Here is a 27,107-nt window from a genome sequence, read left to right on the forward strand (position 1 = left end):
CTACCCTAAATCGTAACAGTAGGCCTACTGTTAAAATCTGCTCTACTGAAAAGTTAGTGAATTTAAGATTTTCACTCAGACGCTGTAGCTCCACTCCACTCCATGAAACATTTTCTTTATTAACCATTCATATTTATATTACAAAATATACAATATAGCTTAATTCGTAGGCTACAATGCCCATTATGCCAACATGAATTATGATTTAATTTCATCTCTAGATACACGACGCTGCTATTTCAAAGTCTTATAATGACGATTCCCCAAAAGGTATTAGGCAGTAGGCTATTATTACTGCTTTCCAAACATATGAATTGTGAACATAAACAAAAGCTGAGTAATATCCTGGATGTAATTGTTGTTGATTTTTTACCTACACATTTTGCCCCACTTTTTCCCCGTCATCAACGCTTTCTAACGCAACGACAGATGGTCGGCGGGCCATATAACCAACCCGCGCTGCTCTCTGGGTAATTACGGTAGCGGACGTCATCTTCCTCCCCCACACCCTAGGCTCTGCACAGCTCTTTTGCCGGTGAAAGCTTGGTCGGATAGCGTGGGTGCCATTTGGCGCAGTATTGAGCTACATCAGTCGACAAAGGGCGTCCAGTTATTTATTTATCGTCGTATTTTGAGTTTTATTTAATAGATTTTGCCGTTAAGCATTCACAATGAGCTCAATTAACGTCAAAAAGCTGAAAGTGAACGAGCTGAAGGACGAGCTGAAAAAGCGTAATCTTTCGGACAAGGGGCTGAAGGCCGAGCTTATGGACCGCCTGCAGGCCGTGCTGGACGAGGAGGCCCTTGCCGGAGACTCCCCGCTGAACCAAGAAGCTGCAGCGGACGAGGGTCCCGGCCAGGCCGCAGACCTGGAGGGCATGGGAGAGGAAGAAGAGGGCGAGGGCCCGATAGAAGAAAGCATGGAGGCCAACGAAGAAGAGGAGGAGGAGGAGGAGAAAGAAGAAGAAGAAGAGCCGGAAAATGGGGGCGCCGCTGATGGCGCTGCCGAGGACGAAGAGATGGGTGAGGGGGAAGAGGACGGAGACGAGGACGACGAGATGGATCCCATGCTCAAGGGAGATGTCGACGACATGGAGAAAATAGACACAGATGATGGTGAGCCCGCGGACCAGGCTGCTGAGGGTGAGTCGGCCGGATTGGTTTTGAAAATGTGACTGGCTGGATGGACTGTGGCTGGGTGTCGTTAATGCTACCGCGGGAGGGAGCCGGCTGGGAAATGACTTAACGTTCATTTGAATGCGTTACCGTACAACCGAACGTCCATGTTGAGCTAGCTAGATAGCTTGACCTCCATAAACCACCAAGTATTAGCCACGAACTAAAACAGTTAGCTAACGTTAGCCACTCATGCTAATTTGACGATCGCATCGGTCACCACTGTTTTTGGCTAACATTACCGTTAATCATTTTTGCAACGTTAAGTATCGATAGTCCAGTCCCCAAACGTTAAATTAATACATTTATAGTTGAATGTCATTAGCGGCATTTACTATGCGAATTAAGTCACGAATAAGATTGATTTAACGTAGCTTATTCTGGCCTTTCGTTTCGCTTGATTAGCGTGTTAGCTTGCCAGCTAACGTAATTTTCTTTGTCAGTGGTGCAGTGCTAGCTAGCGGGTCCGCCTGTTAGCTAGTTAGCTAGTTCAGTGGTTCCCGAATTCAAGATTGGCTACAAATGGGGTGGAGGCGCACAAAGGCCATCATTTAGCGTTATATTATAACGTAACGTTCCATTTAAGAACGGCGTAATGTTAAAGCAGCATGTTGAAAAGGTTTGACTACGGCAGTGATTGTTGTGTGCTTTGCCTCCGCTCCTAAGCTCCGAATGCAAAATTGGGCAGTAGAAAAAGAAGTAAAAGTTAACTTCAAATGACTAATTCCTTAGGACTAAGTTAAATGTCTACACGTGGGAGGATTGTGGCCTACTGTGTTTCAAGTCCATATGTATTTGATTTTAGAAGGGCCGGGAACCCATGAACTTTCTGACCCAAAGCTGTGCAGAAGATGGGGCAGGCGTATTTCTGCTTGTCTAGCACGTTGTTGAGTCGGTCACTGGTTTGAATAGAAAGTGTCCTCGTTGGGTGAACATGAAAAATGTGGGTTTACCTTGATTAGCCACCTAGGTTATTTAGGGTAAGATATGGGGAGGGTTTGGTCAATTCAGGTCTGAATACCTATTCCCATTTCCTTGCATGATTAATTTGTCCCAGACAACAGTAGACTTGTCCTCCTTAATATATTATATGCAGGGTTAATGTCCCTATTCTTTACAGAGACTTGTTTTTCCAGCCCCAGCAAACACTGTTCACAATGTTAATTTGGACCAGCCTACATTGTAATTATTATCTGGTCATAAGAGCTGTTACAATTTGTGAAATATGATTGTTTTTTTTTAAGTGTAATCATGAGGTGTTACCTCTTAAGTTACCTTACTATTGATGATTATGGTCGACACTATGTAACTAATGAACGGGCTTTGTGGGCCAGAACCCCACTGCCAGTCCGACCTCTTTCTCACAAAAAGGAGCACCTCATTCTATATCTTTGTTCTATTTTCAAAGGGGATGCGGACAAAGACACGAATGCTGATCAGAAGAATAAGAAGGGTGTTAAGAGACGCCGGGAGGAACATGGAAGGGGCTACTTTGAATTTATTGAAGAGAACAAATACAGCTGGTAAGGATGGGACAGAGCAAAAATGGCCTTCAGCATCCCTGAAGCGCCATCCATAGCTTTGTTGAACTGTATTGGCTTTAAGTGCCAATGCACATATAACTAGCATGAGGAAAACCCTCATTTTCAAGTATTATACTATTTAATAACCTTACTTTCACACATGTTTTGAGGGTCATCCCTGACTACTTAAAGAGCCTTACCATTTACCTTTTACAGCGCCCACTCACATGTGTCTTTTAATGGACTGCATTCTGTAGCAGAAGTGCAACTATCAAGTCTCTATGAATTTTCACATCTGTTCTCATGCCACTTATTGTGTTGGAAAGCCCATTGTGTCCTCAAGGTGAATCAAGGCTGCTCAAAAGAACCCAGAGGAAAGTAGCAGATGTGCACTTTGAATAGAGGGAGGGTGGGGAGGAATAGCTGAGAGGCGTGGGAGGAGGGTTCCACTGCTGCAGGGTAGCACACAAGGATATAGCAAAATTCCCAAAGAGTTTGGAACGTCCACGGAGGAGCTCGCTATTGACCGTCCATCGTTTTGCCTCGCAATGGTCTTTTTATTTTTCGTTTTTATTTCACTGGTTGTATGATGTCAAAATGCTATTTTCTGTCCCATGTATCATGTCTTGTGTGTATGTTATCATGGTGTGATAGTGTGAATGTGTGTGTTTGCAAGGCTATCCCGCGCAGGTGACATCATGTACGGGTGTTTGTGTATGTGTGCATACATGTACTTACTTCTTGGTCAGTGTTTTGTTTTCATTGCGCTGTTGACACACTTGAGGATCAACCGGCAGAAACTGGAATTCATTATTTTTTGTGGACATTTTTTTTTAATTTGTAAAAAGCCTGGGACTCTTCATAAATGTTAGTTACGCCAGAATTGGTGGAACACCATAGTATTGCGGCCTTTTCAGGTGCTTTCTCCCCCCCCCTTCCTATGTAATAGTGCGTTTTATTGCAAGTGTCCATATAATTCAAATTGAAGGACTGGCTTTTCTGTCCTTGTCAATTCCCATATTCCCCCCCCCATGATCTTTTAGAGCTTGAATCTACTGGATAGCCATGGGCCTATAGAGCAGCAGCCAGTGGTTGACCCACAGGCTGACTGCACTGACCATATGCTCCAACTCAGACAGTATGTTCTCCAGAGCCACCATTAATCTCCCCCCACATCCTATTGTACAACATACAAAGCTTTTTAAGAACAGCTACAATGACGGATGTCCCCGGAGATGCTAAGAATGCTGCGGATGATGACCACAAATCTGTTTTTTGTTGTTTTCCTACTAAATAATAACCGTACACCCCTGGAATTGGATAATTGCATCAGGTGGAACAATTCTTAAGACTGATTGAAATGTTGGATGTGACATTTTGACTAGTGTCTTAAATTTCCCCTCAGAGTTGGGTCTAAAGCTACAGGGTTGGTAAGTTGCTGTAGCTCACAGGATATTGTGATAACTTATTTCAAGCAGCCAAGTATAGTCACAAGTTGTATTGCATAGAACTGATTGAGTACGTCACGACCTTTTCATTGAGGATTCCACGTAAGAAAATAACTGCACCTACTATCACTTTGATAAAGCAATTCTGGAGACCATACACACACTGAGCTGAAAAGGGAGAGGTCTTTTTAAAACTTTCACCAAATGAATAGCCTTGCATGCTAGGGCTAGCGGAGGTGCTTTCTTTTTGTGTATCTCTCATATTTTAGATTTCGCTGGATACGGCAAGGTAAGTGTTGTCTGCCAAGGCCCACAATACAGCTGACAATCCAACAACTTTGGAGGCTCGCTTGCCCAATTTACACTTTCCATTTTGTATTGTTTCCCCTAGTCTGTCTTTCCCCTTTTCTCCCCAAATATTTTCAGCAAGTGGTACCCAAGGCATCAATATGTTCCATGCAGTTGCATAGACATGTGAATCTTCTAATTGACTTGCTTGGTATCTCTTTTCAGGGCCTCATTTAAGTCCCCTGTGCCACCCCTGGAGGAAGAAGACGAGGAGTTTGATGACACAAAAGTCTGCCTGGATACCTGTAAGTGATTCTAATGTGACAAATTAGCTACATTTTAGAGGAATGTTTTTTAATCCAATTTTTAAATGGTATTCCAAGATCCACAATTGTCCAAGAAGACTTAAATGGCAACTTACTGGAACACTAACCACATATAGGCACATTATAGGCATACGGATATTGATGAGTGCGTTTTTGTTTTGTTTGTCTAGACAACTGCGACCTGCACTTTAAGGTGTCACGGGACCGTTACAGCGCCTCATCTCTCACAATGGAGAGTTTTGCTTACCTCTGGTCCGGAGGCAAGGCCACCTATGGCGTGAACAAAGGCAAAGCCTGCTTTGAGATGAAGGTACAGTGACAATGCCGACTTCTTGTGCACCTGAAACTATTCACCTTTCCTTGCCGTATACACCCTTCTTCTTACACCCCTACTTTTTTTTTTTTTTTTTTTTTTTTTAAATAAATGGAAGTGTAAAATGGTTTTAAAAAAATAAGACTCAGATTGGACAAATGAAAATAATCCTAATACATTTTGTTCATGTGTTTTGCTGCACGTCATCAGATTGCAGAGAAAATTCCTGTGAAGCACATTTCCAGCAAGAACATGGAGATTCATGATGTGCAGGTCGGCTGGTCCCTGTCTACTGGAACACTCCTCCTTGGTCAGTGTCTTTTTTTTTTTTTTTTTTTTTTTTTTTTTTTTTTTTTTTAAATGTGTATGTTACACAATTGGCTGTGTAATACAGGCATTCAGTATCTGTGGAATGAAGTGTTGAATCCAGCAGTGACTTTCTATTTACCTGTGGCAACGTTTGTTGGACTCATTGCCAAAAATAATTTCTACCTGGTCGCATCACATGTGGTGTAGGTCAGACTGTTGAAGAAAATGTTAGGACTTCTCTGTCTTGAATGACTTCACCGTAATGGATACCATTACTTCTCTGATTCACAAAATGGTGACCAAGCCAATGCAGCCATTTGCAATGATGCATTAATGCAAAAATACTGCAGAGCTCCCAAGTACTCATACTGTGCAGTGTCTTGGGTGGACATCGCATCAATTGGAAGAACTCTGACAAACTGTGCTGGGTGTATGTGATATTTTATTTTTGCATGGCGGTGAGCCAAATAAGGTGACACTTAAAAAAACTTAAAAAGCCTTCTGTGACCCTGCAACAATAGCTAGTCTGTCCTGAGAGGTCCCTCTAGTGGTTCATGGGCAGCATGACACATTAATGTAAAATGGCTCCAGCTCTGGCTGCATCATAGTAATGGTGGCTGGCCTATTGCCAACATAGAGGATTCTCACACTGTTCATGAGTCCCAGTGCCTTGAGACATGGGGTTTTGTGGGCATTCAGAAGTCTAATTCCGTTTGCAAGCTGTCACAATGTTTTTGTCAATTAATGGTTTCTCCCTTTTTTTATTTTTATTTTTTTATTTAGGTGAGGAGGAACATTCTTATGCATACTCTGGGAAAGGCAAGAAGACCACCAACTGTGTCACGGAGGACTTCGGAGAGACCTACGAGGAGAATGATGTCATCTGCTGCCTTATTGTAAGACATAAATGTTACTTGTATTTTATTAGTTCATTAAAAGGGATGAAAACCAAGCTAAAGTAAGAGCAGAATTGATAGGTCTCAAAAGAACGGGCGGGGTACCAAATTCCAATACTTTAAGGCACCGACCAGATTACCTCTTAATTTTGAGTATTGAAAAATGCCTCGTTCAATACCTAAGGAATAAATCTACCAAGATCTAATAATGTTTGGCTGTCTGTTACACACCGTAGAGTCCTGCAGGAAAAACTACGCACTGACGGTAGAATGAGTCGACTATGTATTATTCCCTCATTTCATGTATATCGGAAACTGAAGGAAATTATGTCCCATTTGATCAATCTGAAGGTTACAGAAAAATACTTTGCACATCTACAACGTGAGACGGGTGCGTTGGAGGTGGACAAGCCGGTCAAAAGTTGCATAGAAACTCCCTACACGGTCTTAACTGCAAAAAAATATAAAGTTTAAAAGTAGGCAACATTCGGTACTAGACCATCCTTAGGCAAATCAAGATGGTCTGAGAAAGCATTCCCCCATGAATGAAGTGCCACGTTTTATTTTAAAAGTTTAATTTGTCCGACTAGCTGGTACATGTGTTCTTAAATATACTTTCATCACAAACATTTTTGCATCTCGCCTTCTTTGCTTAGGACTTTGAGGGCGAGGATGTGGTGTTGTCCTTCTCCAAGAATGGCGCCGAGCCGGCTGTCGCTTTCCAGGTGAACAAGGAGACTCTGAATGGCCAGGCCCTTTTCCCACACGTCATCTGCCACAATTGCGCCGTGGAGTTCAACTTTGGCCAGATGGAGACTCCGTACTTCCCTCAGCCTCAGGGCTACACCTTCCTGCAGCAGATGCCTTTGGATGACAGAGTCCGTGGGCTCAAGGGCCCACAGACCAAGGCCGACTGCGAGGTAAGCATAGTAATGTTTTAATTAGTCCTGCAATGATTTTATTTTTTGTATTAAAATTTATAACCATAATATTCAGTTTTTTTTTTCCCAAGTAATTTTAATTCTTTCTTGGCCTTTCATGTTATGTAGATCATAGTGATGGTTGGCCTACCAGGCTCAGGGAAGACTACGTGGGTGAAGAACCATGTCCAGGAGAACCCTGGGAAATACTACATCCTGGGCAGTGACACCATCGTGGACAAGATGATGGTTAGTACTAATACACGTGTCATTTTCTGTAGCACTGGACAGAACTTTGTGCCTTGCGGTCTCTGCCCTTTTTTTCTTCTTCGCGTAATCGTATTTTCTCCTTATTCAATACAGATCAACAGCCTGAAACGACAGTCAAAGGACATTACAAAACTGACCGCCATTTCCCAGAGAGCACCACTTTTCCTGGGAAAGTTTATTGAGATTGCCGCACGCAAGAAGAGAAACTACATCCTGGATCATGTAAGAGGCTTGTGCTGATAAGTGCCATGTTGTACGGAGAAGTATAAAATCACCCATTTATGAATCTGTGTAATTCATCCTTTCTCCTCTTCCCCCAGACTAACCTGTCTGCCCCAGGGCAGAAGAGGAAGATGTGTTTGTTTGCGGGCTTCCAGCGCAAGGCTGTGGTGGTCTGCCCCTCCGACGAGGAATACAAGCAGAGGGTCCAGAAGAAGGTTGAGAGCGATGGCAAAGAAGTGCCCGAGCACGCGGTCTTCAAAATGAAAGGTATTCAAGATGCTTGGGCCAGTAACGCATACACCGTAGTAATCAACTGAGCCCAGTACTTGAGTGCACCTGAATTTCGTTTTGTTTTTTACATTGACAAAGTTGGTTTTTTTCTGTCAAATTCCGGTGTATTTCTTTTTTGAATCCCTAATCCTGTTGTGGTTTGTTGTCCTGCCGTTACAGGCTTCTACTCTCTGCCTGCGGAGGGCGAGAGCTTCAACGACGTCGTCTTCGCCGAGCTGCAGAAGGAGGAGGCCGGGAAGCTGCTGGAACAGTACAAAGAAGAAAGCAAGACGGCGCTGCCGGCCGAGAAGAAACCCAACCAGGGAAGCACGACGCCAAAACGAGGCGGCGGCCTGCGTGGCGGCGGCCGCGGAGGAAAGAACCAGTTTGGCCGCGGCAGTGGGCCCGGCCAGAGGGGCGGTGGCCGCGGAGGCTTCCAGAGCAGAGGCAACTTCAGAGGAGGTAGAAGGGCTGCTCCATTATTGGGCGGGGGGGCATATCGAAATCACAATTATTTAACATGACTTTTTACTTTTGTCTTTTGGAAAGATGTTCCAATTACTCAACCTAAAGAGAAAATGAAATTTTCCTTAGTTTTTCAGTCTGGATTTTTCTTTTATTCAGAACACAACAAAATAAGAGTTAACATGCAAAAACCTAATGTGCAAAGTCTGGTTTTTTTTTTTTTTTTTTTTTGGGATGCAATCAATGCCATTTTATATAACAAATGTTATGTTGTGTAGACCATATATGTAAGCACTCAAACGTATGAATGCTAACATGAACCACTTTTTCTGATCTTTTCAGCTCCTGGCCCTCGTGGCGGCTTCAGCCGTCCACCTCGTGGCTTCCTGCCTCCCCCACCCTTCAGAGGAGGGTTCCACAGCCGTGGGAACTTCAACCGGGGCGGTGGCCCTATTCCCAGCCTGGGTGGATCCCCCAGGGGTGGGCCAATGAGGGGTAACATGGGACCCAGGGGTGGCCCCATGAACAGGGGTGGCCCCATGAACAGGGGTGGCCCCATGAACAGAGGGAACATGAGCAGAGGAGGTGGAGCCAACATGCACCGTGGTGGATCCAGGGGACATCACAACCAGGTGGGTTTGACCTGAACACAACGGTTATACTAATTAACCCCGTAGGAGACTTAATATGTAAGATGATCTGCTGCTTCTTGTTTTTGGAATATGCATTTTAAACTAGCTTAGGAAACTTAGACTGGCTGAAGGCTTTTTGTATTTATAGTAACTTTTTTTTTTTTTTTTTTTTCAGTTCATTATGTGTATTCAAGTTTGTGGCTGCATGGTCCTCATTGTCCTGCCTCCCTCCTACAGTTTCAGCAGAGAGGTGGTAACCGTGGCAACTTTAGCAACTTTGGAAACAAGAATGGCAACTTTGGAAACAACCGGAACGGCGGTAACTTTGGCAACAGGAATGGGATGGACAAGGCCCAGGCCTTCAACCAGAGCTGGCAGCAAGGGGTCAGTATTTCTATAAATAAGTCGTAGGTTTGCCCGTTGCATAATGTTTAGGGCTCTTTTTGTCAATACCACATTTATCAAGTCCGAGGCTAGAGTCCAGGGGCCTCATGTATAAAAGACTGCGCAGCTTTCATACCAGAAGATGGCGTACGGCCAAAACTTGAAAAGTACCTACGAACAGAAATATTCACATGTATAAAACCGGTCGTACGCCAGGTCCTGAGCACCTTTCCTTTATACATGACAATCAACGTGAAATTGAGCGCACATGAATGAGTGACTGACCCCGCCTTGTGTCCTCCCATAAATTAATATGGAAATTACTATAAATGAAGCTCCCAATCACAACGGGTTATCCCGCTGCAGACGAAAAAAAAAAACTTCGCTGACTGAGGTTGAGGTGCTGATCGCGGAGGTGGAGGCGAAAAAAAAATGTTCCGTTTGGAGGTTTGTCATCTTGGATAAGCAATAAAAGAAAATGCCCAGAATGGCAAATGGTGACCGGGCAGTGAATGCACCGAACCATGGCAGAATAATAAAAAAATAGTTTAATGTCAAAGTGGAAAGCAAGAGAATAGGGGCAGCGCCACACCAGTTACAGAACAACATACATCTCAGTGTCAGTCCAAATTACGCATAATAAGCAGTTTGAACTCACTGATGTAATGCCATTTATTTTATTTATTAAGTGTTAGTAGCTCAGTGAAACTGAGTCCAGCGCGAGGGAGACCTGACTCAGAGGAGAGGTTAGTGAGGCCAGCGTCTCCACGGCAGGGGACAGTGCGCACAGATCCGCTGTGCCACGCATGGATGAAATAATGAAATAGTAAATAGGACTACAGTAACCGAAATATGTGCAGAATTAAGACTGTCAAGACGGCCCCCATTGTTTGGTGGACCGGGTACACCTTGTTCACTTTATAGCCTACAAATCATCCACCTGGATTAATGACGCATCACATGAGTTAGTCCCCCCGACACAGCGTTTGTTCCTGGGGATATGGATCTGTGCGACTTGGATGTCTGAGCCTCAGCAACTAAAGACTCTAGACACTACTGCATTTTCCGTGTAATTTTCTGCGAGTAAGATATTTCATCTATGGGAAATACAGAGGATGACTGAAAATATTTTCGAAGTGGATTTATCAATCATTTTCCATCCTCATGTTTAACAGAGATTAAGTAGCCTGCGAATTAAACAGTTGTGTGAAAGATGTGAAACATTGTCCACATAAATGATGCAGATATAATTTTTTCTTTTTTCATAGACAACGTTACAGACGTATGCCAGTAACTGTAGTGGAAACTTTATTTTGTAATGTTTAGTGATTTTCGGCACTTTTCAGTTAGAATTCGCCACGTTACAGAGCCAGAAAAGACTTTGCGGGCGGCCCGCACATTCTCACGTCAAGTTAATTTTTTTTTACACATCACGAAGTGTCCGTAAAAACTAGCGTACGCAAGCTTTTCGTACGTACGCAACGTTTATACATGAGGCCCCTGGTCAAGACGGAGTCCAGTTGAGACTTTTTCTGTCCCGAACAAGACAGAAAGTACTTGCCCGTTTTGTTATTTATGCGATGGACCAAATATCTTCAGGGATCAATGCTAACTTTTTAAAGTGGTTGCCGGCTTGGCAACCAGCCATCAGCTTCTGGTTGCCGAAATTGACATTATGGTTTTTAAACTGCCTACATTTGGAGCAATTAATTTCTAATGTAACTATACCACACATTTTAACCTTGACCCTATTTAAATGATTATTAAAAAATATAATGGCAATAACTTTTAACAAATTACTTCTCACCAGTAAATTGCTGTTAAAAACAAACTGATGAGAGAAGGGTATTTACAATAACTTTGAATGCACCGCAAGGTTTACCAGTAAACGCGACCTTTTGTCCCGTCTGTTTTTAGACCGCAGCAGTGACCGTAGTGCTAGTTTGTCTTTTAGCTCTAGCGGCAGACGGTTGGACGTCCCGCTGTTGGAATCTTCTACATTGAAATACAGTCCCGCTACACCCTTTCAGTTCCAGTTTTGTTTGTCTTATTACGGAGTACAAAGTGCTCGCTGACATGGTGTCTGTGGTCAAAAATAAAAACGATTGATGCATTTGTGCACCTGCGCCGAGGCTTTAGGGAGGAAAAAAGCGTATATTGCTGGACTCTGTTTGAGACAAATTCCAAGAGTCCGAGACATTAGAAAAAAACGTCTCAAGACCCGACTCCAGTACTTTAGGTGTGTGTGTGTGGCGCATTTATGTTGTACATTTGAAAGTAAACTTGGTGTCTCTTGTGTGTCCTGTGCAGTTCTGGAACCAGAAGCCATGGAGCCAGCAGTATCAGCCGGGCTATTACTAAGACACTTGTTGTAACGGACTGGTGGCCGACACTGAGACCCACCGCTAGCCACGGAACTTCCCTCCACCCCCCCGGCTTTCTTTTTCCCCTAAAACCCACTTTTAATGATCTGGTAAACTGACAATGAAGACTAACGTGATATGGAGCAACAACATTCCACATCAGAGAGGCAACCCAAGCTTTATATTCTCTAATATACACATGTACAACGTGGGTTCATTTTCATCCATCTGTTTTTTTTTTTTTTTTTTTTTTTTTTTTTTTTTTGTGTATATTTTCATCTTGTTTTCACAACTTTTAAATGACGTGCTTTTAAAAAAAAAAAAAAAAAAAAAAAAAATCTTGTTTGTAATATCAGGAACCTGAGATATTTTGGCTAGCCTGGCAGATGTTGAGATTTTTTTTTTTTTTTTTTTTTCTTCAGGGTTGTGCATTTTATCTGTGCTGTGATTTTTGTTTTTGCTTTTTTTTTTTTTTTTTTTTTTTTTTTTATTACAAATTGTAAATATTTGTTTGCGTAGTTTGTATAAGTAGTTAAAAAAAACGGTAATGATTGAAAGGAACCTTGGCTTATTAGCAAGAAGCATGGTAGCTGATTATATTGTTAGGCTGTACATGTCAAAAGTCCACTGTCTGACAGTGAAACTGAAGTAACGGATGACTTGTCTTTTGTTCCCAGTATCAAACTTGTAACCTAAACTCTATAGACGTACAATAAACAACTCGTTGGCTTTTTTACATTCTTCCTGGCTTATGACTTTTGATTCAGTTCAAAGGTGTGTAAAAGACCTTTGAATGGGCGTTGTCCTAGTTTGCTACTTCAAACCTTAAGGACATCCGCTCCTCTACAAGCCCCAGTTTACGCCTCATTAGTGAAGTATTCCCTTAAAAGTGTCCATATTTGATACGTCCTTTAGCTATTCTAATGTCCATGTCTTTAAGAAAGTATTTTGACCAAGCCATTTTTAAGGATCTCGGTAAGCCATTTTTAGTACATTTTGCCTAATTCATTGTTATTTTTAATAGTCTTAAATTCATACCCTGACTACACTTGATTTTCAGGAGGAAGTGTTGGTCCTAGATGTGTCCATCAACGGTTCCTTTAGTGCAGTAGACTTCTGAAAAACAGCTAGCACTGATCGGTCTCAACTAATTTGTTATTTTATCCCCTCATGTATATTTTTATGCTTTAAATTAACGCCACTATTAAAAAATATATATATATAATAAACTTGTTTCTGATTGAAGTTCAGCACAAAAAAGTGAAAAAAAGCAGGCAGGGTTACTCATTTTCACCAGCAAACCTAAAGGGCTACACAGCATCGCAACACATCCACTTATTACCACCACCGATCAGACGGGGGTGGGGGGCAACTCAAAAGTCATCGTTTGTAGTTTGGAAGCACTCCATAGTTGTGGTTGGTGACTGTGTGGCCCGGCAATACCGGCAGCTCCTCATCCAACGGCTCCTAACGTGCCCCCAGCACGATGTCCTGGCAGAGGATGCCCTGCTTGTGCGTTTCAACATGGTGCTGGGGGAACAAGACCATCACAGTAGATCAAACCCGGCGGCTGTGTACATTTTTTTTTATCTGCCCATGTTGATATTTAATAGACTTGTAAATACGTCACCACTATTTCATCCATGCACGAATGTCCATGAATTAATTGACTTTGAGTAATAACTGTGTATTGTGATTAAGAAAGTGTTAGTTCGCCCAGTTACTGCTGTGTGATGAATTGTCAACTATATTTAAATGTGCGGAGAGTTTGTGTGCCCTCCTGTTTTTATTGTACTGGATACATAAATCTAGCGGAGCTTTTGAGTTAACTGTATAACCTTATAATACAACGGACTATATTTTTTATCGCTTTATGTTGCAGGTTGTATATCAGGTCTTTTTATTATTAAACCAACCAATGCAAACACTTTGAGACTTTTTGGAGATTTGTCTTTTCTATCTTCCAGTTTTTGATATTTGTTTTAAAAAAAAAAAAGAATTGGGACTGTATTTTCTTTTTTAATTTGTCTCAACTCTATTAAAGTTAAAGAAGCTGGTATACAGTGACTTTGTGGTTTGTTAGTGTCTATATAAAAAAAAAAGTATTCTCCCCACTCAGAGGTTTCCAGGTTTTTATTTCCTTACATTAAATTGGGGTTGGTTTAATGTGGCTTTTTCGACACTGATCAACAGAAAACAGACTTTTAAATGTCAAGTGAAAACGAATTACAAAAATAAATGTTTGCAAGTATTTAGCTATGCACCTTTGGCAGTGATCAAAGCCTCAAATCTGCGTTTAAAAAGTCCTAATTGGATCCAGCACATTAACATTGTTTTTAAGCTATTGCTGTGTACTTTGGGCTTTATGCCCAGACTCATTATCTTCATAGAAAACAAATCACCCAAAACGCAGGTTTCTTGCCGACTGAAGTTTTCCTCCAGGATTTTATCTGAATCCATTTGACATTCTGCCACTCCGCAAGTCTTCCAGCATGATGCTGCTCCCGCCATGCTGCACAGTCTGGACGCTATGGTGATATACAGTGTGACATGGCGTTTAGCCAAAAACTCAACTTTGGTATCAGACCTCCGAACCTTATTCCACCTGACTTCAGAATCTCCCACTTGCCTCCTGGGGAAACTGTGGCTGAGGTGTCGTGTGAGTTTTAAGCCATTCTCGCAATATTGCTCTCGGAAAGGCATTATCTGTCTATCCTCCATTGTGGTGCAAACCAAAATATCTCAACTACTACTGGTGGATTGTTATGAAGTGTAGTACAGACATTGATGGTCCCCAGAGGATGAATCCTAATGAATTTTCTTCTAGGTTGACGGTTATGTTTCCGAGTGAAATATCTTTAAAACTATTGGATAGATAACGACTGGTGATATTTTGTACTTTTCCTCAACCCTATTTTTTGGTTGTTACTGAAATATCTTCCAGTCAGGGGTTCAGAGATGTAACCCGTCATCCCCTGAACCAAATTTCACAGCAATCCATCCAATAGTTGTCAAGATATTTCAATAACAACCCCAATTTCCATAATTTGTTAGTAGAAAGATTAACAAATTGTACTGAAAACAAAAACTGTGCAGTGGGGATTTTCATTGATCTAAAAGAAAAAAAGCTTTTGATACTGTTGATCATGAATTGCTGTTAAAAAAATGGAAAGGTATGGCATCAGAGTTGTGGCTTTTAACTGGATAAAAAAACTATATTGAAAACAGGAGTCAGTTTATTCAAATGGGAAATCGCCGGTCAGTGAGCCATAGTATTTCCGGTGGCGTTCCACAGGGGTCAGTATTAGGCCCAAAACAGTTTATCCTTTAACTAAATGAAATTTGCAAAGTATCAAATGTACTAAAATTTGTTGACGACACAAATGTTGTTGCGGGGATGACTTGGTCACAAAAGAAATTAATAAATTAAAACTTTGGTTTGATTTAAATAAGTTCTCTTCAAACTTAAACAAAACTAAATTCATGATATTTGGAAATTGTACTATAAATACAGATGTTAAAATAGTAATTGATAATAAAATAATTGAAAGTAAATTTCTGGGTGCCTTACTTGACCACAAACTGTTCTGGAAGCCCCACATTAAATATCTGTGCATGAAGATGGCCAGGACTACTGGTATATTGAGACAAACTAGATACATATTGAACTAAAATACCCTCCATACTCTGTACTGCACACTTATTTGACCATATATGTTATTTTGTGTGGAATTTTGGGGAAATACCTACAAAAGCACCGTACACAATATTTGCACATTGCAACAAAGAGCAATCAGGATATTTAGAAATGTATGGACATTGTTACATTCAAAACTGCACAATTTATGTTTAATGATAGAGACGGGGGATATCATCTAAGAGGACAATGTATGTACAAGCAACCTCTTGTGCAATCTGCTGTTAAAAGCATGTGTGTTTCAGTTTGTGGGGCGACCTTATGGAATGGACTGAACAATGACGTCAAACAGAGCCATAATATCATTCAGTTCAAAAATAGATTAAAGAAATCAATACTTGACCAATACAGAAAGGAGTAATGTAATGAAGAGGTATTGTTGTAAGTTATTGTACCTGAAACCTGAAAGATTGTATGCTATATTAGCATATCTATTTGTTTTGTAATAATATGATATTGTGAAGTAGCGGTAGGACCTAATAAGTTGTATGCTTCCACCTGTTCCTTCTCGAACTTATCCTTTTTTTTATAATTTTGGTCTTTGGTAAATTCTGATCGTTTGTGTTTTAATTTTGTGGTTTTAATTTGTATTTTTTTTTTTCTTTGACTGATTGTTTGTTCTTTTATTGTTCAAGATAAATAATAATAAAAAAAAATTATTTGGTTTATGATCAAATAACCTTCTAAACTAATGACATCACTACCACCTGCCTCAGCTGTACTCTGTGTTCAGTGCTGTGACCATGCTATCACGCTAAACTGAGATGAACATGGTAAAGATTACACCTGATAAACATCCACATGCTATCTCTGTTATTATGAGTACATTAGCATGTTGATTTTAGCATGTAGCTCAAAGTTGTGTGTAAGCCCAGCCTCAAAAAGCTGTTAGCATTAGTTTAACTGAATCCCAGGGGGATGGTGATTAGTGACTTGGAAATGTCCCTGCAACCATTCCCTAATTTGTGATTTATATTTTATAATAACTGTCACTGAGGTTTTTGGAGTCTTCATACCTTTAAGTTTTCACCACAAAACTGACTGTTGGATTATCACCACCAGTGTGTTTATATACAGGTGTATTCATACTGACACAGGTCATTTCCATGTAACTAACAATTGGGAGTTCTAAAGTCAGTTGGCTGCACCATTAATACTTTAGCTTTGTCTTTTTTTTAAAGAAAGTGAATACATATGCAAACATATTGTTGTATTCAGTACGTGTAATGAATTGATATCACTTTGTCGACATCTGTTTTCTACTGAAGAGGATTAGGGCCACATGCATTTCACTTCTGATTTTAAAGTCCGAATTGTGAGATTGAAGTCCGAATTCTGAGAGAAAAAAGTGACTTTATAATTTTTTATACTTTATATTTTTTGTGTTACTACATATATAGAAAAACATATGGTAGCATTCAGTATTTGTAAGAAATATGTCACTTTGTTGACATCTGTTTTCTACGGAAGAGGATTAGGGCCACATGCATTTCACTTGTGAGTTTAAAGTCCGAACTGTAAATAGTAATAGTGACATTATTCACATAATTCTGGCTTTAACCTCAGCATTAAATGAAAACATTTGAGGGTAGTTATTACTTTTTGGCCTTTATTTGATAGGACAGATGCAGACAGGAAGGTGGGTAGAGAGAGAGGCCTGCAGCAAAGGGCCTTGGGTGGGACTCGAACCCCGGGCGGCTGCGGTGAGGACTGAGCCTTTGGTACATGGGGGGGGCGGTGCACGCTCAACCAGGTGAGCTACCAGGGCGCCCCGGGATCATCCTTCTTTTTCTTTACAGCAGCACCTGCGTCTCTTCTACACGCGTCCTGGGGTTGCTGGAGGCGCATGTTGGGAATCCACTTCCCTCCCAGACAGACAGCTGCTTGTCTTCGGCAGGGTAGCATGTTTACCTCCATCAGCATCATATTAGTGAATGACAAGAACCCCCCCACTCAGACGGCAAACAGCGCATTAGGTATTGGGGCCCTGATTAGCAACGTTTGGCCCGGTCTAAGTCTGATGTAAACACGCAGAGCCCATTGGAGCTTAATGCGAATTGACTTCGGTGTTTCTCCGTATGTGGCCGTGTAGCTCCTTCCCACTGCAAATAAAGCATTACAAGTAGGGTTTGTGAGCCCCAGCTTGCCCTCATGTGTAACAAACGTTATAAGTCATTAGGCAAACTGTTTGCTCTGCGCTACAATTTCCTATGAGTGCAAATGCAAGAGGTGACAGAGGAGGCCGGCAGCTGTAGGCTATGTAACTGCATGCCAATGCGATCATGAATGTGAATGAGGGCCAGACGGCCAGGGAAGAAGGAATGCCACAAAGTGTGAAACGAAAAAATAGTTTATTTTTCCAAACATAATCTCATCCATATTATGTACAGCTTGAAAAATATAACACATCGGACAGCGTTGGAACGACCGCCGCAGATTCAACACGACTCATACACATTTGATTTTTTTTTTTTTTTTTTTAAAGATATAAAAAATGTACAAAATATATAAAAGTGCTTGTGGAAGAGTATGGACTTTGATGGCAGCAGGACTCCCAAGAAATGTCCATTTAAATAGAAAGTACTAGACGTGTTGTGTGAAACCCATAAATATATCAACACCCCCAATGGAATAAACAGACACTATAATATTCCTGTACTACTTCCCCCGCAGTCTGTCTTTGATCATAGGAGTACTACAGCTGTTTTCCACGACTTCATACTATGGAGACGTTGTCCATGGTGCAGGCACACCTCTCCACAATCATATTGGGGAATTCGGCCACTTCTATCTCAGTATAGTCCCCCTTCTTCACCAGGTACATGATGGGTAACGGGGCGCTCTCCGACACCGTGCACCGCCGCTCCCCGTAGCTGTAGTTGCGCTTGGGCTGCTTGCAGCCGCCGGTGCACCTGAACGCCTGGTACCCTGCCGGCTCGATGATCCAGTACTGCGTCCAGGTGAGAGCGCGGAAGTTGATGAAGTACTCTTCCCTGCAGCAGGCGTCTTTGTTCTGGTTGAGGTTGCAGTCGCCGCGAGAACTGAGGGAATAAAGGATAATAAAAAAAAAAGAAGTTAGACTACTGTTCCCAAGTCCCAAGCATTTTCTTTTCCCAACCAGGGCCTGGAATCTCTTAGCTACACCCCTGCTTGCCACAATCATCCATTAATGATTTTCTTTCTTTTTTTCTACAGGCTTAATTAAAATCAATTTAAAAGCAGTGTCTTAATCACATAGGATCAGCACCACAGGCGTAAATTACGGGGTGAGGGGGTTAGAGTCCCCCCCAAAAAATCTAATAATAATCGTTTTCATTTACATAAATAAAGACATTTGCACCATAACTTGATGCAAAAACGGCACAAATTGTTGCAGCAAAAAATCACCAGAACGCAGGAAATGAAGCGTTTGAAAAAATGTCTTCTTTTTTTTTTGCCCCAATCATGAACCCAAAGTTAGGCCCTTGATCATCACAGCAAAAAACTAAAAGCGTAGAAAAACACCTGAATTAATCACATGTACTTTTTGGACTCTTGTTGCTGTTGATAAAGCCAGCCAGCAGTGAATTACTGCTACATTTCTCTGAACCATGAGAAGGAGTAAACTGACGCCTCTGGGGCCACACTACTCTATTACAGATCTACTAATGAGTGCGGATGGCGACAGGTAAAAAAAAAAAAAAAAAAAAAAAAGGATATGGGCTAATTGTCACACTGATACAATATCCTGTATATCAAAAGCTTGCGCCCTTACCCGTATTCTTCGAGGTTGAGTGTGTAGAGGATGAGCTCGGGCTTCCCCAAGGTGTTGTCCGTCTGCTCCTGGGTGGTAAAGCGGACACCCTTGGCCATCTCGGCCGCGTAGCTGCCAGGTCTCTCGCCCTCGATCCACACCTCCAGGTGCATAGGTGTCTTCTGCTCGCTCTTGGACCAATAGTGCACCGCCTGGGTCACATCAAAGCTCTTCCAGCCGGTCTCGTGAATGGGGATCAACCTGTGAACACGCGAGAGAGAGAGAGATGAGGGCGATTAATTAAAAGGAGATTAACAGAATGCAATTGAATTATTATTGAGTTAACCCACTGAGACAGTGGTGGTGTCGCCTATTGATTTGCTCTGATTCGTATATTTCCCACACGCCACTACTACTACTACTACTACGAAGAAAAAAATCCCTTACCGTGAGTCTACCAGTGATGTGCGGTTGGATCCGTTGGGCAGCACCTCCACCCAGTAGATGCTGACCCGGGCGTTGTTGACGGGCCGGTGGCTCTTCCTCTCCACCGCGAAGCGCTTGTGATAGGAAGCCCGCTGGTAGAGCTTCAGCTCCGCCATGGTCACCTCGCTGTTTTCCGGAACCCTGGCCTCCATGTCGAACACCATGCGATGCCGGGTGGCGTCAGAATACACATACTCCCCGGAAATATCTAAAGCACAAAGCCATGTAAGCGTTAAAGGCCATTCTTTTTTTCTTTTCTTTTTTTTTTTGTAAAGGCAATTTGCTGCGTAAAATCTCCTTTGCGCATCAAGTGTCACAATTACGCACGGGAATAACTGTTTACTCTAACTGGTATCTGTTTCAAAGCTATTGTCATATAAAATCCTACAAATTAGTTAGTTATGTATATATATATATTTTTTAAAGAAGCAGTGGAATGTCCTTACCTGCATTGCCAGGGATTCCCCTCAGGATGCCGGCCAGGCTGGGCAAAGATCTGCGTCTCCTGCTGTGGTGCATCTTCAGCATGGACATGTACTTATTTCTAATATGCGCCGGGATAACCAGATTCTCCAAATCCCTTTTATGGATTTTAGGAACTTCATCCAAGCCAAGTTTCTGCAGCAGCGCGTCCTTCATATCCTGGTGTGTAAAAGCCTCGGCGAGACCGAAGAGAGCGGTGCAAAGGACACAAGCGCGCAGGAAATCCATGAGTGGAGAAAAAAAAAGTAAGCAGCAGCACAGTAGCACAAGTCACGCAGAGATAGACAGTGTCCCTCTGACACTCCTCTGGCCCCTTATATTGTTGCGGCCCTCCCAGTCGTTCGCAATTTGTCAATGGGGGCAGGGACCCTTATCAGAACAAAGGTGCGACAATACAGCCCCGTTCTAAACAGGATATCTAAGTGGCCATACTTCAAACAGCAACAATTAGACTCGAGTGCCATTCGTATTGTAGAGGTGTAATTTCGCCATTGGTTCCACTAAAAACTATATGCATGATGTCGGTGGCCTGTATATACAGTAAATGTGGCATTTCATGTCAGAATGAGGATCTAAAATCTGCTCTTCATGGTGTAAATAAATAAAGTCGTTTGCATTCATGTCGATTGGTGAAAAATCAGCCAATCAAATAAAAAATTCTTTGTGCACTTTATGCATTTACATACTTCACTTCAAGCCAAATTTATCACAAAGTTCAAATGCTCCTGCTTCTAAAAGAAAAACACTAAATAGTTGGATTTATATGGCAGTAATATATTTAAGGATTTGTTGTTATTGTCATTTTACAACGCAGGATTGCACAGTGCAATGTAGTTGTGTGGATATATATATATATATATATATATATATATATATATATATATATATATATATATATATATATACAATATTGAATGTACCCACAAAATAGAACTATGTGTAGTATGAGCATTATAGTCAGCAACCCACATCTGTCTAAGGAATCAGTGGGAGTTCTCTCTTTATGGTTTTTGTGTCCAATAAATTCAAACACATCTGAATAGTGTTTTTTTTGTGTTTTTTTTTACTGCTGTAACTTATGAGCAGTTATACTGTAGCTGGTGTTTATTCCACGTAGTAGTATGTATTTGACATTCAATTATATCTCAGGAGTTAAAATGTCTGTCCCCCTCGGTCCTTTCCGATATGCGTTCTCTGCTGCTACACAGGTCGTCCCAGACAGACATCTCTTGACCCTGTGAACCTGAAGTGCCCTCTCTTCAGTAGCTCCCTTGTCTACACACACACACACACACACCCCACACTCGGACGTGTACATTCCACCGGGCGATGTCAGGCCGGGGCAGTCTGGCAACAGTCTGTCACACGGTGGGCTTATTTCTGTCTGGGGTGGCAAAAGGTGGACTAAGATCAGGACTGGAAAACCCCAAAAAAAACAAACAGCAGTCTGTTCATTTGGACCCAAGTGTATGACAAGGGGTCGAGGAGGAAGTAGTGCAGAGTTTGGAGAGAGGAAGGGGGGGCATGTGGGGGGACTAGAGGATTAAATGTTTATTCTGAGCGCTGTCACCCATTCTCGGCCCTCTCCAGCAGATTAAAATTATTAGCCAAACAGACAGTTAATCCAGGGGCCAGGGGGTAGTGGGGGTGGGGGTTTGGATGTGGATTGGGGCAGGCTCTTCACAGGTTGGTGATTATCTGATTCCATTGCGAGGATTTGCCTTGCCTTTTTTGTCACACAAACATTAGAAGAGGGGTGCTCTCGCTGGCTGCCCAGAAGGCCGGGCTCTGTGCTTGTGTATTGGGGCTGTGTTTGCTTAGAGATGTCAGACAGACTGAAGGGGCACACAGGAAGAGCAAATGACAGATGACTGCCAGACCCGCTCACTCCAGCTATATAGTGCCTGCAGCTTTACAAAACAGGACAAATTATTAATTGGTGCAGTAGATCTGATACAGCGTGACACAATCCAGGCGTGGTCCAATCACAGGATGCAGTACTGAACTGTTGCAAACTATGGGAAACAAATGAGAGAAAAAATGTCCGATTGCATGTGTGCAAATGGAGATTAAGACTGCTAACGTTATTACAGAGTTACAACTAGATCATTGGTGCCGTTGTACCTAATTAATTGCAATTCTTTGCAAATACATGGCAAGATTCTGTCTCTTTTTGTCTAATTGAATGAACGAACGAAGTTGGCATTGGTAATTTGCAGTTGTGCATATCTAGTACACTCATTTGTCTCACACAGCGTATGATAGTAGCTTTTTTCATTATTATTAATTAAGAAAACTCTGTAAATGAGAAAGCCTATAAGGCTTGTCTTCATCCGCTATCCCTGGCCAGATGTCAGAAAGCCTAAAAAAAAAAAAGAATAAGACTACATACTGCACAGTACAGCACACATCCATCAATAAATAATGCCACAGTTGCACACAGTTAAGTGGTGTCTGTAAAGACAGAATCAGTGCTTTTCAAGTACTGACAAATAAATATTTTTAGAAATGATCTAATTGGATTATATGGAAGTAGAACCTTGGATTTGAACAGTAAGCCCACGGGTGAGGGCCACACTGGTCTATCAGATCAGGCCTGATGTCAGAACCGTCAGGGCAGACATGTAAATTCAGAGCACACCCATTGTCCAGTCCAGCCAAAGGCCAAGTCTTTCAGTGCCTGCTCCCCAGAGCCTGATGGTGTCCTCTCTCTCCCTCACATTACAACCCCTAATTCGGGAAATTAAGATGTCCTTTGTGTGATATTTCTCAGTCTTTCTTCCTTCCCATGCCAATCAAAGACTAGTTGCCTAGTTCAAAGCTGCATCTGATGCTCCTAGGTGCCATTTCTTTTCAATCAAAGGCCAACAAGCTCCCACAATCAACAACACAGGTGTTAATTAACATCCAGGCATTTGCATTCAAAAGCAGTCCAAATTATAGGTCATTCCCTTCCATTTGTGAAACATGAAATGCCCTTTGCTTGCAACATAAACTGCTGTTTGTAGCAGGCCCAGTTTTCCAGAGAGCCCTTCCATGCGATGCTGTTGGAATTTGTTTCCCGTTTGACTTTTACACATTAATACATATCAGCATCTCATGGCGGAGTCTCCCTGGTAACAAGGCGGAGCTGCTCCCAAAAAGTCAATATTGAACTTGTGTTGGTGGTCAGGGCAAATTCCTCATTATTCACATTGGGTTGCATTGTCACCCACTTCCTGATCTACTATTGCGCCTTGCTTTATCCCTATATCAAATATTTGGGGACATGAACCGCGCTAGTTTGCACCTTAATGGGCCCATACAAGCCTTCCACTGCGGCCCGCTCCACACACTCCCAAAAAAGGTCTGGATCCATCCATGCAGCTGGCTGCCAATAATCATTGAGCAGTCTGTCAAGAGAGAAAAGCGCTAGACCTGTGCAAGGACAACACAAGTATTGGTCAATGGCCACATCCACATCTAGACAAAGTACAGTCGCAGTCTAATTGCATTTCGCACACGGCTAATGACGGCCAATCAGCGCGGAGACGGTTTAATCCCAGCGCAGACTTAACCCAATAGGATCAGACATGATTAGATAGGACTAACAATAAATATTTTTCATTAACTTTTAATTAATCGACATAGGGGAGACTTTCAGTGTGCAGGTCCGGATACTAATAATGAACCTGATACAGACAGTATCATAGTATAGGCTCTGGTCTGGTGGATGATTTTTTTATATGGCTGCAAATTCACGAAATAAACCAAAAGTATTCTACAGATTGTCAATAGTAGAAATTAATAAGCATCTACACGGGAAGTGACTAAAACCTAAGCAAAAACACGACAAAAAAAACTAAAATTTCTAATAAATACAAGATAGCTGCAGTAACCTAGTAATGCCCATTGGTAGTAGCCGGGTTTAACAGTTGCATGAAGGCTGTTTGTACAGCAGAGGGCGCTCCAGTGACACTATAAGCAGCTCCAGTGGCTTTAAAGGGAACATGTACCCTAAAAACAGTATTTACATTGCGTCATTTGGGACAGTGAAGACACAATAAAAAAAAAAATAATAAAAAAAATATATATATATATATTATTTTTTTAAATATATATATTTTTTAAACAAAAATATATTTAAAATATTGAAATAATTTTAAAAATACTATGTAAAAAAATTATATATACTTTTTAAAAATATTTTTTATATATATATTTTCAATATATAAATATATAAATATATATATATATATATATATATATATATATATATATATATATATATATACAGATATATATTCCCAAGCAGGAAACTCACGTCAATACTGATGCCATCTGTTCACATTATTTCTCCACTGCACTTTTAATTTTCTTTTATTGAATTTAGGGTCACTTCATACTGCACCAATACTCCACTAAAACTGTATCTATGATTTTTGTCTACTTGTATTATTTTTTTTTTTAATTATTATCTATTTTATTTTATTCTATTCAAATTGGTTTTATTTTCCTTTTTATTTTTTTCTGTAATGCATTTCTTCACCTCTTGAACATCTTCTCTGCATTTGAAAGACCTAACAACTCTTTTTTTTTATTGGAGATGGTACAGGCTAATGTTTTTTCTTCCCAGTAAAATCCCCATTGCTGCTGTTCAGTGTGTGCTCCATTATTTACTGTCATGCTATCATCAATAGTGTTGTCTCTTGAAAACGGACTCCAAACCATGCATTCATTTTATTTATTTGAATATGTAATATTACATGAATAAAGTGAATTATTTAAACCACAACAATTCAAGAGGTGCACTATGAGAATTGAATCAAAAGAGCTAATAAAAAAACTTGAGTCTAAAAATAAAACACATAAAATATAACCAAAACAACCAAATAGTTGTGATTAACATGAAAGGAAACATAAAGACAAATATAATGATAAGAAAAACCAAACTTATTCACATTCATATTAAAACTTAAGTAAATAAAAAACACAATACAATAGATATCATGTATGTGGATTTTCCCTTTGATGAGATGACCTGGTTCTGCACTGCGACACACACACACACACACACACACACACACACACACACACACACACATGGGACAGAGGCATAAATGTTGTGAAAGAACAGGAGAGAGCAAAGATGTTTTCTGTTGCTTATGCAAACTATTTTTCCAACAACCATCTCAGGGTGGTTACACATTGTAATAAAATTAAAATATATAAAGTGTGGTTTGACTGTTTCCGATGAACAGTCTCGATGCACTTTGATGGGCAATGATAGTTCAGAGTAACATACTACTAGAGCTGGGCGATATTGTAAAATATCACTCTTTACTCACTTCTTTCATTTACGATTCATGTGATGACATTTAAGACATGACCATTATTGTTTTCATACAATATAATGTCAGCTGGTAATGTGAGCATGGTGGCCACTCCGAACAGACAAAGAAGTGCAAATGGGTTACCACTTGCAGATAGTTTGAATAATCGCTAACTGTCTTGGGGATTTACCTACTGTATTGATATGTGCTTAATTCTCATTACAGGATCTGTGCATATGTAAAGTGTGACAGCCTGTAGGAATACAGCAGAAAGGCTAACTCTGACCTAGAAGCCTGTCTATCTCTTGAGTTTGCTGTCAGCATTAAGCTTCTCTCGCCAGTGACAACAGTCCAAGGGGCAGAAAATCCAGGACAAACTTGACACCCTTTTGATAGATGAGAAGGGGCAGTCAATGTATAAGAACTGCAATAATAATTCATAATTTTCAAACACCAATGACATTTTTGGGAACATAAGCCACAGTCAGAGACTATACAAAGGCCTAGTTGTCAGAGTTACCATGTCATTTATTAAAGGTGCTCTAAGTGATGTAAAGCGTTTTTTAGGCTACAACATTTTTCGTCACATACAGCAAACATCTCCTCACTATCCGCTAGCTGCCTGTCCCCTGAACACACTGTAAAAAACACGTGGTCTCTGTAGACAGCCAAGGCTCCACAAACGGCAACAAAAACAAACTGGCCAACCTGCACCACCAAACATAACAAACAGTCTTCCAGCCAATAACCGACAAGAAGGGAAAACGGGTCACATCACTTAGAACAGGGGTCTTCAATGTGTTTTAAGCCAAGGACCCCTCAACTGAAAGAGAGACTTAGCAGGGGCCCCCTACTACATATAGTGTATAAAATTAAGTTGCAAAATAAACTGGGCCTACAGCCTTTACACGTACCTTTTTAGTGCATAGAATACTAAGCTATTCAAATAGCTTAATAATTGTTGGCATGGTTTAATACATACATGAGTCACAGTGAATCCTTAGGATGAACACTGTCTGTGGATGGCTACCTTAGTGACTACCTTACCTATAGGCCAGTTAGCAGCTGGGATTTATACTGTATTTGCTAATAATATTTTGGATTCATGTTAAGATCTTTTTAATTTTTGAACAATAATTTGGAGGCCCCCCTGCATTGACGCTGAGGACCCCCTATGGGTCCCGGACCCCCTGTTGAAGATCCCTGACTTAGAGCACCTTTAAGTGCATGTAGGTATATCCAGAGTGCCATAAATACACACACACACACACACACACACACACACACACACACACACACACACACACACACACACACACACACAGGTTATCAGGTCTCAGGTTATATTGACGCAGGCCACACCATTGCATAGGTATATCTCGTGTTTTCTAGCTAGTTAAAGGGACAGCAGTAGGCTAATTTTTATTCCAGTCTGAAGGAAATGAGTCCTCTCCGCACCACGTCACCAGCAGACTGACAGACAGCCCGCAGTTTCCATTCACAATATTGACAGCCCCCCTCCACCTCTTCCGCACAGCAGATGCTGTGACGGGCGCCATGATGATGATCTGGGATTTTGTCCTGCAGCAGC

The 27,107-nt window shown here is 41.3% G+C and overlaps 2 protein-coding genes across 2 annotated transcripts; one reads left to right on the forward strand and one right to left on the reverse strand.

Annotated features, from left to right (window-relative positions):
- Positions 1 to 464: 464 nt before the first annotated feature.
- On the forward strand, positions 465 to 12,546 carry hnrnpub (heterogeneous nuclear ribonucleoprotein Ub). Its single transcript, XM_028604950.1, has 14 exons — positions 465 to 1,143; positions 2,585 to 2,699; positions 4,661 to 4,740; positions 4,932 to 5,071; positions 5,285 to 5,384; positions 6,167 to 6,279; positions 6,936 to 7,199; positions 7,329 to 7,448; positions 7,563 to 7,691; positions 7,790 to 7,958; positions 8,142 to 8,423; positions 8,769 to 9,058; positions 9,296 to 9,442; positions 11,753 to 12,546. The coding sequence occupies exons 1-14, from the start codon at positions 672 to 674 to the stop codon at positions 11,801 to 11,803; spliced, it is 2,472 nt and encodes an 823-aa protein (XP_028460751.1). The 5' UTR covers positions 465 to 671; the 3' UTR covers positions 11,804 to 12,546.
- A 5,563-nt stretch (positions 12,547 to 18,109) lies between these two features.
- lft1 (lefty1) lies at positions 18,110 to 20,432 on the reverse strand. Its single transcript, XM_028606057.1, has 4 exons — positions 20,168 to 20,432; positions 19,683 to 19,929; positions 19,257 to 19,496; positions 18,110 to 18,543 (listed from the first exon to the last, which is right to left on the reverse strand). The coding sequence occupies exons 1-4, from the start codon at positions 20,430 to 20,432 to the stop codon at positions 18,219 to 18,221; spliced, it is 1,077 nt and encodes a 358-aa protein (XP_028461858.1). The 3' UTR covers positions 18,110 to 18,218.
- Positions 20,433 to 27,107: the final 6,675 nt, after the last annotated feature.

The sequence above is a fragment of the Perca flavescens genome, chromosome 18 (genome assembly GCF_004354835.1).
Source record: "Perca flavescens isolate YP-PL-M2 chromosome 18, PFLA_1.0, whole genome shotgun sequence".
NCBI lineage: Eukaryota > Metazoa > Chordata > Actinopteri > Perciformes > Percidae > Perca > Perca flavescens.

Excerpts from the sequence above, each read along its gene's own strand:
- lft1 (XM_028606057.1), bottom strand. The coding sequence starts at position 20,432 with ATGGATTTCCTGCGCGCTTGTGTCCTTTGCACCGCTCTCTTCGGTCTC. Across the intron at positions 19,497-19,682 it reads ACATCACTGGTAGACTCACG|GTTGATCCCCATTCACGAGA; the intron begins GTAAGGGATTTT and ends GCGTGTTCACAG. Across the intron at positions 18,544-19,256 it reads CTCAACCTCGAAGAATACGG|TTCTCGCGGCGACTGCAACC; the intron begins GTAAGGGCGCAA and ends TTATTCCCTCAG.
- hnrnpub (XM_028604950.1), top strand. The coding sequence starts at position 672 with ATGAGCTCAATTAACGTCAAAAAGCTGAAAGTGAACGAGCTGAAGGAC. Across the intron at positions 1,144-2,584 it reads CGCGGACCAGGCTGCTGAGG|GGGATGCGGACAAAGACACG; the intron begins GTGAGTCGGCCG and ends CTATTTTCAAAG. Across the intron at positions 8,424-8,768 it reads CAGAGGCAACTTCAGAGGAG|CTCCTGGCCCTCGTGGCGGC; the intron begins GTAGAAGGGCTG and ends TGATCTTTTCAG.